General features: G+C 44.6%; 3 protein-coding genes across 4 annotated transcripts; all 3 read left to right on the top strand.

Annotated features, from left to right (window-relative positions):
- Positions 1 to 1,249: 1,249 nt before the first annotated feature.
- On the top strand, positions 1,250 to 5,504 carry smg8 (SMG8 nonsense mediated mRNA decay factor; the record flags this gene model as incomplete). The annotated part of the gene is made up of 5 exons (XM_079284005.1): positions 1,250 to 1,864; positions 1,982 to 2,885; positions 2,998 to 3,143; positions 3,267 to 4,175; positions 4,511 to 5,504. The coding sequence occupies 5 exons, from the start codon at positions 1,250 to 1,252 to the stop codon at positions 4,721 to 4,723; spliced, it is 2,787 nt and encodes a 928-aa protein (XP_079140131.1). The 3' UTR covers positions 4,724 to 5,504.
- Positions 5,505 to 7,197: 1,693 nt separating this feature from the next.
- Positions 7,198 to 9,946, top strand: kcnj15 (potassium inwardly rectifying channel subfamily J member 15). The gene is made up of 2 exons (XM_079282967.1): positions 7,198 to 7,304; positions 8,390 to 9,946. Exon 2 carries the CDS (start codon positions 8,432 to 8,434, stop codon positions 9,452 to 9,454), a length of 1,023 nt encoding a protein of 340 aa, XP_079139093.1. The 5' UTR covers positions 7,198 to 7,304; positions 8,390 to 8,431; the 3' UTR covers positions 9,455 to 9,946.
- Positions 9,947 to 11,511: 1,565 nt separating this feature from the next.
- vps26c (VPS26 endosomal protein sorting factor C) lies at positions 11,512 to 15,099 on the top strand. Of its 2 annotated transcripts, none has more exons than XM_079282880.1 (8): positions 11,512 to 11,700; positions 12,522 to 12,665; positions 12,768 to 12,917; positions 13,155 to 13,235; positions 13,436 to 13,510; positions 13,885 to 14,035; positions 14,116 to 14,264; positions 14,827 to 15,099. In XM_079282880.1, exons 1-8 carry the CDS (start codon positions 11,644 to 11,646, stop codon positions 14,836 to 14,838), a joined length of 819 nt encoding a protein of 272 aa, XP_079139006.1. In that variant the 5' UTR covers positions 11,512 to 11,643; the 3' UTR covers positions 14,839 to 15,099. The 2 variants fall into 2 exon arrangements, with proteins under 2 accessions (XP_079139006.1, XP_079139005.1); XM_079282879.1 differs by having other exon boundaries at positions 14,116 to 14,268; positions 14,827 to 15,097.
- Positions 15,100 to 15,500: the final 401 nt, after the last annotated feature.

Genomic DNA, 15,500 nt, shown 5'->3' with positions numbered 1-15,500 from the left:
TAATGCTGAACTTATTATTCCTACGCGGTTGCACTGCTACATTTACTTAATTAAATATAATTAACTTCTCACAACAACAGGGGGACATTAAAACAAACATTGCATTATTATTATTTTTTTTAACTATAAGTACTACCGGTAGACATCCTGATATACACTCCATACAAGTTGGTGGCGATAAAGCACCAATTCATTGTTTACCAACTGCGAATATACCTCAAAAAATAATGAGAAGAAGGCAAGGCAAGGCAAGTTTATTTGTATAGCACATTTCAACTACAAGGTAATTCAAAGTGCTTCACATAAAACCATTAAAAGCATCAAAACACAAGGCAAAAGAAAAGGAGATTTAAAAACAATTAAAGAAACAGTGTAAGAAATTAAATGCAGAAATGCAGGAAATTGATTCATATATTAATTGAACGTGGTTCAATTAAAGGCAGCAGCAAACAGAAAAGTCTTCAATCTTGATTTAAATGAGCTGAGGGTCTCAGCAGACCTGCAGCTTTCTGTGACTTTGTTCCAGATATGTGGAGCAGAAAAACTGAACGCTGCTTCTCCATGTTTAGTTCTGACTCTGGGAACAGAAAGTAGACCGGTCCCAGACGACCTGAGGGGTCGGGATGGTTCATAAGGTAGCAGCAGATCAGAGATGTATTTTGGCCCGAAACCATTCAGTGCTTTGTAAACCAACAGCAGGATTTTAAAGTAAATTCTTTGTTGGACAGGAAGCCAGTGCAAAGACATCAGAACTGGAGTGATGTGATCCACCCTCCTGGTCTTAGTGAGGACTCGAGCTGCAGCGTTCTGAATCAGCTGCAGCTTTCTGACGGACTTTTTACAGAGACCTGTAAACACACCGTTACAGTAGTCCAGTCTGCTGAAGATAAATGCATGGACAAGTTTTTCCAAATCCTGTTGAGACATAAGTCCTCTAATCCTTGATATATTCTTCAGGTGATAGTAGGCTGATTTTGTAATTGTCTTGATATGGCTGTTCAGGTTGAGGTCTGAATCCATAACTACACCTAGATTTCTGGCTTGGTTTGTGGGTTTTAACATCAGTGACTGAAGCTGAGCGGTGATTTTCAATTGTTCGTCCTTGGTACCAAAAACAATTACTTCTGTTTTATCTTTGTTTAATTGAAGAACAAACGTTGCATCTACTCGGACATTTTAGTCTGCGAAACCGGAAATGCGTGCGTCGTTGTTTTTATTCCCCCCCTCAACCCGCGGCCCATCTTCCAACATGAAGGAAGCGAACATGACTTTCCCGGTGAGTATGGGGGCTCTGCTTCAGGCGGACCTCCAGGAGGACGCCCAGTACCGGGACGACGGCTTGTGTGTCGTCGGTGTTTTCGGTAAAAGCAGCACGATGCAGCCCGGCCCGCAGAAGGAGACCATCCTCAACAACTTGGCGGACAAACACATCTTCTCGCTGTTCGACGACGGACCGGAGGACGGCAACATCCGGGCTTTCTACCACCAGGAGACTCGCGTGCTGTACCTGCTGCTCTCCTCCGTGTGCGACAGCCGGCAGCTGCTGCTGGCCTGCGAGTCTCTGAGCGCCGGCGCGGCCCACTCGGACGCGCACGACGTGTGGACGGGTCTGGACCGACAGCACTGCCTCCACCTGCTCTACCTGTTCTCCGTGTGCCACGTGCTCCTGCTCGTGCACCCGAACCAGACCTTTGACGTGACCCACGACCGGCTCTTCAGAGCGCTGGACGCCCTGCGGCAGAAGGTGCTGCCTCTGATCCGAGCTGCCATCAAAGACTGTCCGGTGTCCAAAGAGTGGAAGGTGAACTGTCGGCCGTGTCCTCCGCGTCTGCTCTTCGTGTTCCAGATGAACGGCTCTCTGAAGGTCTGTGGTGTCTTTATAATGTTTAAATGACATGCTTATAAACACTGTCACTACTGCAGCTGTTACTGTTTGTGTTATGAATTTAACCGACAATACTTTTTGTTTCTTGTCCCAAAGGTCTCTGCAAACGGCTCAGAGTCTGGAGGAAACCCCGACAAGCCCAAAAAGCACTCCCCCAGGAGGCGGCTGCAGCACGCGCTGGAGGACCAGATTTACCGCATCTTCCGTAAAAGCAGAGTCCTGACCAACCAGAGCAGCAACTGCCTGTTCACCGTGCCCGCCAACCAGGCCTTTGTGTACGTGATCCCGGCGGCGGACGAGGACCCCGTGGGCTCCCTGCTCGGCCAGCTGCGGTCCAACTGCACCCTGCTCGAACCGGACTCCACGCCGGTGGTGTCGGGGCCGAGGCGCTACCAGCAGATGCGGCGGTCGGCTCGGCAGCCCGGCTGCGCCGGAGACCCGGCCAGCGTGTTGATGGGCGGTCAGCTGGTGGACTGCAGCCTGAAGGAGTTCCTCTGGCAGCACGTCGAGCTGGTGCTGACCAAGAAAGGCTTCGACGACAGCGTCGGCCGCAACCCGCAGCCGTCGCACTTTGAGCTGCCGACCTACTCCAAGTGGGTCCAGGTGGCCTCGAAGCTCCACCAAGTCCTAGTCGGCCACGCGGAGGAAGAACTAGTGGAGCTGGCCTCCAAGGTGCAAGGCCAGCTGAAGGTGTTGGAGGGTTTTCTGGACGCTGACACAAAGTTCTCTGAGAACAGGTGTCAGAAAGCTCTGCCGCTGGCTCACAGCGCCTACCAGTCCAACCTCCCCCACAACTACACCACCACGGTGCACAAGAACCAGCTGGCGCAGGCTCTGCGGGTGTACAGCCAGCACGCCCGCGGCGTGGCCTTCCAGCGCTACGCTCTGCAGCTGCACGAGGACTGCTACAAGTTCTGGAGCAACGGCCACCAGCTGTGTGAGGAGCGCAGCCTGACCGACCAACACTGCGTCCACAAGTTCCACCTGCTGCCTCAGCCAGGTGAACTCTTGTATTCTGCACTGAAGCATGAAATAATGTTTATTTGTATTCAAAGGGAGTCAGGATAATAGAAATCAATAACACAGATGCATGAAATCTGTCTTCTCTGCAGGAGAGAAGACGGACATGGATCGCAACCCGCCCATCCTGAACCACAACAGCAGGGGGCGCTCCACCAGCTCCTGTAACTGTGGCAGGAAACAGGCTCCACGCGAGGATCCGTTTGACGTCCAGGCAGCGAATTATGACTTCTACCAGGTGAGGGCTACATTTACTGAATTAAATATAATTTACTTTTTCCGCTGAAGGATGAAATGGAGAAACCCATTGAGTCGACAGTGGAACAGTATGTTGTATGTGTAACATGTTCTTCCTGATCAGCTGCTGGAGGAGAAATGTTGCGGGAAGCTGGAGCGGATCGAGTTCCCCGTGTTCCAGCCCAGCACCCCCGACCCGGCCCCGGCCCCGGCCTGCAACCAAGCTCAGGAACCCCCGAGCGAGGCCCCGGCCCCGGCGTTGGCATCGGTGTCCGGCGAGGTGGAGCAGCTGAAGGAGCCGAGCACCGCCCAGAGCCACACGCCCGCGGACGCCAGCCTCAGCCTGGCTCTCAGCCTGGGCCAGTCCACCGACAGCCTGGGGCCCTACGGGGACGGAGAAGGAACCGAAACACAAGTCCAGAAGAGACCGAGCCTCGTGGACCGGCAGCCCTCCACTGTGGAGTACCTCCCTGGTATGATGCACTCTGGCTGCCCCAAAGGTCTGCTCCCAAAGTTCTCCAGCTGGTCGCTGGTCAAACTGGGCCCGGCCAAGTCCTACAACTGCCACACGGGTCTGGAACAGCCGGGCTTCCTACCGGGCTCCTCCTTCCTGTTGCCGTGGGACCTGGTGATCCGCTCTCGGTCGGAGGAGGACAACACGGGACAGACGGAACCGTTGGACGGAGGCACCTCCTCGTGGCCGGCCCCCAACAAGACCCTGGTGGGGAAGCGGGGGAGCACCGGCGGGCTCGGCCGGAGCCGCAGGAGGGACGACGTGGCTCGGATCTTCGTGGGGTTCGAGTACGAGGACGTCCGGGGGAGACGCTTCATCAGCTGCGGGCCGGATAAGATCGTGAAGGTTCTGGGGCCGGGGGGCGCCAAAGACCCGGCCACCAGGGTGTTGAACACCGACATGCCGCTGTACGTCCCGTCTCCCTCGCAGGGCCGCGGACTGAAGTCTCACTTCGCCCAGCTGACTCGCCTTTTTGTTGTGGTGCCTGATGCCCCTCTGGAGGTGACCCTCAACCCACAGGTGAGTCCACTTCACTTCTGAGACTTCTTTGTTATCTAAACCACTAAAGTGTAGAGGTATTGTACCAGACGGTAGAGACTAAGCCCCTCCCCTTCAGGTTGACCACCATGGCACCTCGTTTTGTGAAAGCTCATGGAGACAATTAAGTTACTGAAGATTCATCTTCTTTCAACGCACAGATATGAAACATATTTTTAGATTCAGTTTGACTTACACGTCCTGATGATTTCATTATCTCCGATATAAAGATCATAGACGATCATGAAAACTCTTTCTTCCATATTTGAATAACAGACGTATGAGTGAAATAATATTGTACTCTGCTGTGTTTCCAGGTGCAGCCCGGTCCTCCTCCCTGCCCAGTGTTCCACCCGGAGCAGACAGATTTGGTGTTGCCGCCTGACGGTTTTTGGGTTCTGCGGTTCCCTTATTCCTACTCGACGGATCGCGGCCCCTGTTACCCCCCCAAAGAGAACCAGCCCCTCAACAACCACAAGGTGCTGCGAGCCATCCTGAAGGCCACGACCGCTAACCCCCCGCCACCGTGAGCTCCGACGGTATGAAGAACTTCTTATTTATTTATAGGTCCTGATACGGGATGAGGAGGTGAACCCCAAAACCTCATCAGACCTCATCAGACCTCATCAGGTTGGATTTCCTTTAAATGGGCTGACACACCTTTTACAACACAAGTCAAATAAAATCCACGTTCCTGCTCCCAGAGGAAGAAAACATTCTGCGGTGACCTCCAAACTTTAAAGTTTACATTTTTAGCTCAAGTTACTCTTGTTTATTTTTTTTATTTTTCGTGTGAAATGCACGTTAAAGCGCGTACGTCATGGTTCTGTATAAAGCTCTGTGTACCCGGCACACTCGGACACCAAGCTGATGTTCTTTAGGTTCACACACGTGGAAGAGCTCTTCCTTCTGCAGCCGAAAACCTTTTTTTTTCAGTTTGGACTTGTGGCTGAAACAAACAACAAACCGGCTGATTGTTGACGTACTCGAACAAACAAAGGTCGGCAGCACAGTGTGAACTGAAGAATCAAAACTGAGGCTGTGGACGAGTGTCTGAACTAATCTGTATTCTGCACCACTTTACTTTAAATCCCCCAAATATCATTTACTAGCGATACGTAAACATTCAATAAAGAGCTATAACATGCTATAATGTATTTTTCAACCGTGATATCTTCTCCTGTGAGCGAGTGTAGACTGGTGTAAATAAACAAATAATGAATGAATATGTAGTTAAACATCCTGAGAGAAGGTAGAACACATGTGTACTACTACTACTACTACTACTACTTAGCCAGACGTACCTGCTACACTGGGGGCTGGAGAATGTAAATAAAATCAAGTGTTTGTTGTTGTCAGATGTTATTGTTTATTATCAGCGTCATATAGTGCATTATACATGTTGTCCACTAGATGATGTTGGACTCCTTCATCTTGGTTAAACCGCCTCGTCATCAATAGATGTAGAAAAACAACACTTTTAAAGTCTAAACCATTAAAGAGATCACATGTTGGGTAACTACAACTCCACAGAGTTCTCACATCAACACTTTACTGTCAAATTTAGGATTTAAACACAAATGTTGAAAAGTAATAATCTGACTTTACATGAAACATTTGATTGACTCCAAAAATATTTACACTTGTAAGTGGTGTGCTGCTGTAATCTATCTCTATGACGCATTGACAAAAATAAGCATTTCATGATGAATATGTTTTGATATTAAACCCACCAGACTGCAGCGGTAGGTTTAAGATGCAGCTCGTGATTCATGAATCATGCTAAAGGTAAAGTCAAAGGAACAAGGAACTCAATTATTGATCTCTTACCTGCGTCACACACACACACACACACTGAGCCTTCAGGAATGCGGGTAATAAGAATGAGGTTAATAACAAATCTAAGACGACTGATACAAGCTCATAAAGCCAAACAACCAGCGGTCAAAATTTAAAGAAACATTCAATGTTTACTGAACATTGTTGTGTTAAAACGTGTTCGCCGCCTCATTGTTTGCACACCATACACTTCCATTCATAATAGTAATACACGACTAGCAGTGGCATCTGTGATGTGATGAGGTTGGGCCTCAGTTTTCTCTATAATTTAAAACTTTAATCTTGGAAATTCTGTTTTTATTTTCCTTTTTTTAACCTGCAATGGCCCTAAAATGTCATCGTAGAAAGGATTTGAAAAACTTCAGATGAAGTAAAAGCGATCAAAAGAGCCAGAAGTTTCAGTTGAAGTGACTTCCTGGAAGAGGTTCGTTCCTGATAAAATGAAAAACCCTCAAAGATGTAATTTTAGTTGAGCATTAACAGGAGTTGAGGTGTTGAAAGCAGTTGAAGTGTGTGTGGGTGGGTGTGTGTGAGATGCTGTTAGAGGAGTTGGAAAGATCAGATGAAACATAAGAGGTCTGAATCTCCGCTTCGTATTACGCTTCATGTCAAACTGCTTTCAGCACTCACACCGCACTTCAACTGCTTTCACTGGTTACACTTCTTAAGATTTTCCTCCTTTCAGAGTTTGAGCTTCAAATGACTCTTCAACTTTACCCAGCTCTTGCTAATTTCAACTTAATAAAACATAAATGTAGTTCAGGAGTTACTGCCTCATCAACTTCCTCCAGTCTTAGTCTCAGTTTACTGTCACACATCAGCTTTATTTAACATCTTTTTGTAGTTTTCATAGACGGTGTCGGACGTTTTTAGTTATTCATTTATTTATTTATTCGTTTACTTATTTCTATTAACGCTGACACCCAAGAAGTCCTAATGTCCTTGAGAGAACTACCTGGAAGCAGTAAAAGCTTTGTGTAAAGCAACAACAACCATAAAAGGATCAAAACAAACCCAGGTACGAGGGGGGGGGGGGGCGGGGGAAGAAGAAGCGATGGCCCAATGCCGATCAGAGTTTACGCCTCGGCTTTTTCTTTCTTTTTTCGGCCTCTGAATACGACTGTGCCAAAGTTCATCGCTCACAACATCGGGGACAATAGAAAGAAAGAAGACACTGAACTAGAAGTTCTCCAGCGAGCTTCATCTTACAGATTGTTGTGCGACTCACCTGAGACAAACACACCTGAGACTATTCAACGCAGCAGCGGGGATGTGAGTACAGCACACTGATTCATAAATCAATGATTATTCAGAGTTACTGCGAATGTTCTCGGGCTCATTCAATGGCTCACTATGAAGTTAACTTTCAACCTTGATGTCTTTGTGTTGTAATCTGAAGGAGCAGTATTTTATTTAGACACTGTGTGTTTAGCTGAACATTGAGTTTTGTGGAATATCACAGTCATTAAATGTGAGTATTGTATTGTTTTTGTGTTCTCTGCTGTACTTCAGTCGTCTTCAGAAAGGACCGTCAAGTTATTTCATTGTTTCAGTGAATACACAGGACTGTACTTAAATACAGTGTTGAGGTATTTAAATATTGTGAGGATTTCTACTACGTTCATTCTCTTTTTTTACTTTAGCTCCTCTGTATTCAGACAGATGTCCAAAACTAGATTTTTGTTTTTAAAATTGACAAAGAATTTGACCAAATACAGTATTTTTCACACTGTCAAGTATTACATTGTGAGTTTAGTACTAGTACTGGGACTAAAGTACTAATGCCACACTGTGAAAATACTCTGTTTCAAATAAAAGTCCTGCATTGAAAATGCTGCTTCAGTAAAAGTATGTAAGTATACCGGTAGTCAGGAAAATGCATTAAAGGTGTTAAAATAATACAAAATACTGTTATATATATTCTATCATTAGATTATTATTGCTCATGCATTAATGTAAAAGAAGGATTTTACTTTTGTATTTGGTTTAGCTGGAGCTCATTTTGAACTATTTACTGAAGATTATTTTCTCCATTAATCGATTGTTTGGTTTGTAGAAATAGTGAAAATAGTGAAAATAGTGAGAAATGTTCGTCACAATTACTCAGAGCCCAAAGTGACCAAACATTAACATTATTACTAAAACATTAACATTACCAACATTATTATTAAATTAAACTTCAGTTGTGTTTGCAAATATCTTCATTTGTAAAGTAACTAGTTAGTAGTTGAGTGCAAGTAAAAAGTATTATACCGTAATACTCAAGTGCAAGTAGTCCACCTCATTACTTGAGTAAATGTACTTGGTTACATTCCACCACTGGATATTAATCTATGTTTTTTGGCCTTTTTAATCAGTCCTTCTATTGGCGACGCCTCAGAGGTCACCACCAGAGCAACATGGCGACCCAGAAGGCCGAGGTCCAGCGGAGGATCGTGTCCAAAGACGGCCACAACAACGTGCGCATCGACAACGTGGAGGGCATGGTGAAGCTGTACCTGCACGACATCTGGACCACCGTGGTGGACATGAAGTGGCGCTACAAGCTCACTCTGTTCGCCTCCACCTTCGTCATGACGTGGTTCATCTTCGGGGTCATTTTTTACTTCATCGGCATGGGCAACGGGGACTTCGAGCACGGTCTGAACGCCAACCACACGGCCTGCGTGGTCAACGTGGAGACCCTCACGGGGGCCTTCCTGTTCTCGCTGGAGTCGCAGACCACCATCGGTTACGGTTTCCGCTACATCTCGGAGGAGTGCCCGCTGGCCATCTTCACCCTGGTGGCCCAGCTCGTCATCACGGGCCTGGCGGAGATCTTCATCACGGGCGCCTTCCTGGCCAAGCTGGCCCGACCGAAGAAACGGGCGGAGACCATCAAGTTCAGCCAGTCGGCGGTGGTGTGCCGGCGCCAGGGCAAGCTGTGTCTGATGGTGAGGGTGGCCAACATGAGGAAGAGCCTCCTGATCCAGTGCCAGCTGACGGGGAAGCTCCTCCACTCCAACGTGACGGAGGAAGGCGAGAAGACCCAGATCCACCAGAGCTCCGTGGACTTCTTCATGGACTCCAGCGGAGAGTGCCCCTTCCTCATCCTCCCGCTCACCTTCTACCACGTCCTGGACGAGCACAGCCCGCTGGCGGGACTCAACGCGGTGAACCTGCGGACGCGCGACTTCGAGATGCTGGTGACCCTCAACGCCACCATGGAGTCCACGGCCGCCACGTGCCAGAGCCGCACCTCCTACGTGCCCCAGGAGATCCTCTGGGGCTACGAGTTCAAGCCCGTGCTGTTCAGCACCACCGGCGGCCGCTACGTGGCGGATTTCAACTTCTTCGACAAGGTGCAAGGGAGCAACGACGCCGCCTTCCTCAGCAACAACACGGAGAAGCTCAAGCTGGAGGACGACTTTAAGAAGGACTAGAGGAGGAATGTCATGGCTGCGGTTTGTTCGTGTTCTTTCCAGCACAATTACGTATATATTGGATTTTTATACAATTACATGAGCAGTAGAATCTCCCTTTACACATTTACAACATAACAATCCATCCACCACAAACAATCCTACTTTTATAACAATAAAACTTTGAATAACTCCAAATAGTTTTTGGTAAAATGGGTTCGTATTCATGTAGCAAATACATAACAGTTGATAAGAGATGTGAGAAACTACTCAAAGCAGGCTACATACGTGTAGGACACAAACATCCACCTCTGGTCTTTATACGACTTATTAGAAGTGCACAAAGTAATTCTGGGGGAATGAAATGAGGCTGTACATGATGTGATTCATGGGAACAAATATAGAAGGTGTGCTTGTTGTGTTTTTAGGATGGGCAGATATATGATGATGGTATAATAATACCGGGTGGTACAAAAGAGGTTTTGTTTTGTAAATAAAGATTTCTTCATGAAGTAAAAGTTCAAATGAAATGATGTTTTTTTTGCAAAAACAGAAATGTAATCAAGTGCTGCACTTTCGTACAAGTTTGACATACTTGTACGTGTACTACTGCAAGTTTCTACTTCTAACTTTTCAGGTTATTCATTTGAAATATAAAAAACTAATAAATTATGATTCATCATTAGAGATTAAAGCGACAAATAACATGAATGCACCAATAATTAAAATCCATTAATATAATAAATATTCTTTATTGAGACATTCTGCATAACGAGTACTTTTGCTTTTGTTACTTTAAATCAGTGACTCTTAAAGTGAGCAGGGTCTGATAGTCTGCTCCTCTCAGTCCTGGTTCTGGTTCTCCCGTTGCCTCCCTTCCCTCCAGCGGGTCCAGCAATACATCCTGGGTCTCCAGCAGCGTGGTGTCGGTGTTTGCTCCCAGAGAGGAGAAGCTCTGCTCCTGGAGGAGGAGGAGACGCTGCTGCTGCTTGGAGCTGAGCTCTCCTCCCTCTGGAGCTCCGACTGGATCTGTCCACGGTGGACCGGTCTCTGCTGGAGGATCTGGGTCTGTCCACGGTGGACCGGTCTCTGCTGGAGTCTGAGCTGGAGGAGGTTCTGGTGAACCTGCATGATTTCATCTGAGTTCACCAGAATCTGACCCGGTGTAATAGAATAAGTGAGAATGGATTAAGAGATGACCGTATGGAGCCTCTTCAAGGACAAAACAGGTTCAGCCACCAGCTCCACCGTCTCAGGTTGTCTTTTGTTGTGGCAACACACTGTGTGTGTGTGTGTGTGTGTGTGCGTGCCTGTGGTGACTGTATCTGGTAAAAACAATCTTTCAAACCAAAACACGGCTGATCTTTTACATTGTGATCAACAGCAACTTTATTAAAAACCTGCTCAGCTAGAAAATACATGTAAAGGTTTTACTACTTCCCTCGATTGGTATCAATTCATGCCGATTGTTTTGGTTTTGAGGTATTAACTTCGACCTGAGGTGCTCACAGCCTTGAACAATTAAAAAAAATAATGTCAGCAGGTTTCATTTGGACTATTTCTTCAGCAGAAAGTAGTTAATGTATTAATGCATAAATAATTATAATCCAGTAATATGATATATATAACATATAGCATAATGAATATTTTTACTTTTGGTACTTTTTCCTTTACTTTGGTGCTTACGTGTTTGTACTTTTAATTCAGTAACATTTTTAATAATGTTTATTTATTTAGCACATTTCATACAGACTATGTAGCTCAAAGCGTTGTACTTTAAAAAAATAAATTTAAAAAATAGAAAACCTTCCTTTTACAGATAAAATAAATAAAAGTTGTAGAAACAAAGCATGAATTTTGCACTTACATTTTTATTAATTTAATTAATATATATCATTTTACAATCGTATAATTACTCTGTTATTGTATTACAATGTGGTATTAGTACTTGACACCATCAATATTGTTTTGCGTTTGTTTGGCGCTTTTACTTTGAAGGATTTAAACCAAGGAAGCCTTTTCTGCAAAAAATGCCGCTTTTATTCTGAAGAATTGGACCCGGAAGTCGTACTGTCGTTGCTGCCGAGCGGTACACAAACCAGTCGAGTGAACGATATTCTAGTTAAAACCCGTTATTTCTCTGTTTGTATCGGCTATTCATAGCCCGGGAAAGTTCTTCTACATGTCCGCGTGACGTATGATGATCCGAGATGAGCGTCACTCTGGATATTAGGCTGAAAAGAGCGAACAAAGTTTACCATGAAGGGGTAAGTGACGTTAACCACAGCTAGCTTATTTTGCTTGGTCAGCTAACAAGCTGCTTCTATCAGCTGTTTATTTTACGTCACTGTCGTGGTGTTTAACGCAAAGTTAAAGACTTGTATTCTATTCAGATAACAGTTAGCTTGATAGTTAGCTAGGAAGAAGGAGGCGGCTTCCTGTCCGCACGTGACCAACAGCTGATTCAGCACGTGAACAACAGCTGACTAGCTGTGAATTTAACTAAATACATTTAACGTTACTCAAGTGTAATTTAAATGTATAAATATAAATGTATATTTAATGTTAATAAAAATACATTATAATTATTCATATTAATTTACATTTCATGTATTTAAAATATAAATGTAACTACATTTACTTTTATTTTATTTTAAAGGTACTTGTACTTTGCTTGAGTATTTTCAATTTTATACTATTTTAACAAATTTATATTTAGTACTTAATACTTAATAATATTGAATATAAATATTGTAGTTTTACTCCACTGCATTTATTAGACAGCTTTAGATGTATTTATACATTTACTTCTACAAGTGAAACGTTTTCTGCTTTTATTGTAATTAAACTAATATTTTTATTAATTAGAGCTAGAAAGGAGCTGTATCTCAATTGTTTGTTTACAATATGTGTATGAGAGATGTGATGGTGACATACTTTGGTGTAACACCGGTACAGATGCTGGCGTTTGTCTGGACGCAATAAGATTTCATGCAGTGAAATGCTGCATCAGAGTTTATTATTTATAGTTCATTATATTATAGTGTCGTCGGTAGTTCCCTTCACAGCAGAGCTGGTGTGTTTGCAGGAGGCGGTGGCCGGCGTCGTCCTGCTGGTGTGTAAGGAGGCGCTGCAGCATCACGGCATCTCTCTGAACATGGAGGGGCTGGTGAACCTGCAGCTGAGCTCCAAGAGCGTCGGTGTCTTCGAGGCTTTCTACAACTCCGTCAAGGTGAAATACAGTACAGGAAAAAGTACCTCTGAGATGTAGTACAGTAGAAAGTACTACTGAGATTTAGTGCTGTACCATTGATCAGACCTGGTGTGTTCTCAGCCCATCCAGCTGATCAGCAGTACCATCGAGGTGGCCAAAGCAGGAAAGATCCCGGGAGGAAAGACTGAGATCCCCTTTGAGTTCCCTCTGAACACCAAAGGAAACAAAGTTCTGTACGAGACGTACCACGGAGTCTTCGTCAACATTCAGGTGAGCGAGGAACACACGGGTTCTCTACCACCGTATTCTACCAGAGTTTGAGGAACCGGCAGTGAAGCGATGGATTCATACACTCTCATATAAGAAAATATATTATGACGGGCAAATTGACCCTTTGCTAAGTCCCGCCTCTAGAATGCAGACTAGCCAATCATAGCGTAGCATCGTCCAGCTCCAACAGCTATCTGATTCAAATAGTTGTGGTACATTCGTTGTGCTTCTCCTCAGTACTCCCTCCGCTGTGACATGAAGCGCCCCTTGCTGGCCAAAGACCTGAGCAGGAACTGTGAGTTCATCGTTCACAGTCAGGTGAGTGAGACGCATTTCATTTAAACAACCGTGAAGATTCCAACAAGACCGTTTAAAGCTTTTTGTATTTGTATATTTCTACTCTTTAGTTTGTCTCGTCTCATATGTGTCTTCCTGTCGATCACTATGACCGGTAAGTATCGCCCCTTGATGAGATGTTAGCCACGCTGAGCTAACTTGTTGCTCTGTTTGATTTCCAGCCTCAGAAAGCTAAAGTTGTTCCCACTCCGGTCAACTTCACCATCACTCCAGCAACCCTGCAGAACACCCGCGAGGTGAGAATAGTGACCTCATTTTATTTCCTCATTTAGTTTTTTTACTCAAAGGAAATCGAAGTTGAATACCTCCTTACGCTCTTCATGGTTGCACGGAACGTTTCTTATTTCAGGGCTCGACGTTAACGCTTGCTTGGGCTGTTGATTTTATTCATTTATAGGCTAGAAAAACAAGAGTTTTGCAGATGTTATATATAAAACAGTTTGCTGTCTTTCGGACGCTTTAATTTTCGTGGCACTCTATTCAAACTTTCTCTGGTTCCATAAAGAGCCCAGAGAAGATGAGTACTTTATATAATTGATATGGTTTTATGGTGAACTATTCCTTTTTTAACATCTGCACTGAGACGATGAACTTTCTCTCTGCCCTTCAGAGAAGTTTACTGCCAAAGTTTCTAGTCCGAGGCAACTTAGACGCCACCAACTGTGTGATCAGCCAGCCGCTGACCGGAGAGGTGATGGTGGAGAACTCAGAGGTCCCCATAAAGAGCATCGAGCTGCAGCTTGTGCGAGTAGAAACCTGCGGTGAGTTCACGCCGTGTTGTGACGTGATTGGACTTCTGTTGTTGTTTTGTTTTCTTTCTAAATGTCCGCTGTGTGTTCAGGCTGTGCTGAAGGTTACGCCAGAGACGCCACGGAGATCCAGAACATCCAGATAGCTGAAGGCGACGTCTGCCACGGCCTCCCGATCCCCATCTACATGGTGTTCCCCCGGCTGTTCACCTGCCCCACACTGGAGACCACCAACTTCAAAGTGGGTCAGTGACGCCTCCAAGTCTGCTTTTAGTCTCTGGTCCACTGATTCCACTGGTTAACCCTCTGAACCCCAAAACCCACCGGCGGGATGGAAGAGCGTGTTTTTTTTTTAGGCTCAGGAAATCTACACCGTTTCTCACACCCAGAAGCTGGAAATAATAGTCAGATGTTCATCTTTCCGACGGTCCTTGAACACATCGTGTGTGACTAACGCTTCCATCAGAAACACAACCGAGACTCATTTTAATATTGAGATATTTCATCAAAACATTTTATTCTGCATGTCTCATTTAAAATGTTGCCTCATATAAACCGTTCACTCTGAACAGATTCTGTAAAAACATTAAATTCTGAGCTCTTCAGTGTCACTAAGAAGCCATGATTGACTCGCTGAGACCAACAGTCACGTGACTAAAATGTGTGGCGTAATCTGAAAAGGAATAGTTTTTATAAACTTAAAATCATTGTTTTTCATGCTGTACAATGTTCTCTGTGAGGTCATCTCTAAAGGCCTTTTGTGACATTTCTTGTGACTTTTTGTTTCTTTGTTTCCTTTTCAGAGTTTGAAGTGAACGTCGTCATCGTGCTTCATGACGATCACCTGATCACAGAGAACTTCCCACTGAAGCTGTGCAGAGTCTGACGTCACAGGAGCTCTTTAATGGTCCCTACAACACACAGCTCCTCTAACAATGATAATTATCTGACTTTAAAGAAAACACAATGTTCTGTCATTAATAATTGTGACCAAAAGTGTAAAAACATGATTCCTTTTGTTATTTTTTTCAAGTTATAATAAATGTCACATTTTTGAAAGTATGTCATTGAAAGTTTCTGTTTTTTTGCAGACCATAGTGAACAGTGTCATTATCCAGAGTTATTAATATTATTCCTATATTGAGGCAGTCTGATTAAAAACAACTGTAGCTCAAGGTCCACTTACAGTACAAGCCTCTTCCACAACTTGTTTCACATACTATGGTCAGACTTTTACTTTGTTTTTTTAACATACTATACGATGACTTTCTTTTAAAGACTATTTTTGATATACTATACAGATTTGTTTCCCAGGATTTTTTTTCAACATAGTATCCACTATCCATGACTTTTTTTAGACAAACTAAACTGTGACTTTTATTTACATGCTATACAATGACTTTTTTTGGTCTTTTTTCAATGTGTTTTGACATACTATACGATGAATTATTTTTCAACATACTATAACTTTTTTTTG

The sequence above is a fragment of the Melanostigma gelatinosum genome, assembly GCF_949748355.1.
Source record: "Melanostigma gelatinosum genome assembly, chromosome: 14".
NCBI classification, from domain to species: Eukaryota; Metazoa; Chordata; class Actinopteri; order Perciformes; family Zoarcidae; genus Melanostigma; species Melanostigma gelatinosum.
The sequence above is the reverse complement of the archived record's forward strand: the minus strand, read 5'-3'. Positions and strand labels throughout refer to the sequence as shown.

What these genes read in the sequence shown, in the direction of transcription:
- kcnj15 (XM_079282967.1), top strand. Translation starts at nt 8,432, where the DNA reads ATGGCGACCCAGAAGGCCGAGGTCCAGCGGAGGATCGTGTCCAAAGAC.
- vps26c (XM_079282879.1), top strand. Translation starts at nt 11,644, where the DNA reads ATGAGCGTCACTCTGGATATTAGGCTGAAAAGAGCGAACAAAGTTTAC. An exon ending in AGTTCATCGTTCACAGTCAG is followed by an intron (nt 13,236 to 13,435) that starts GTGAGTGAGACG and finishes TTTGATTTCCAG; the next exon opens with CCTCAGAAAGCTAAAGTTGT. An exon ending in GACCACCAACTTCAAAGTGG is followed by an intron (nt 14,269 to 14,826) that starts GTCAGTGACGCC and finishes TTTCCTTTTCAG; the next exon opens with AGTTTGAAGTGAACGTCGTC.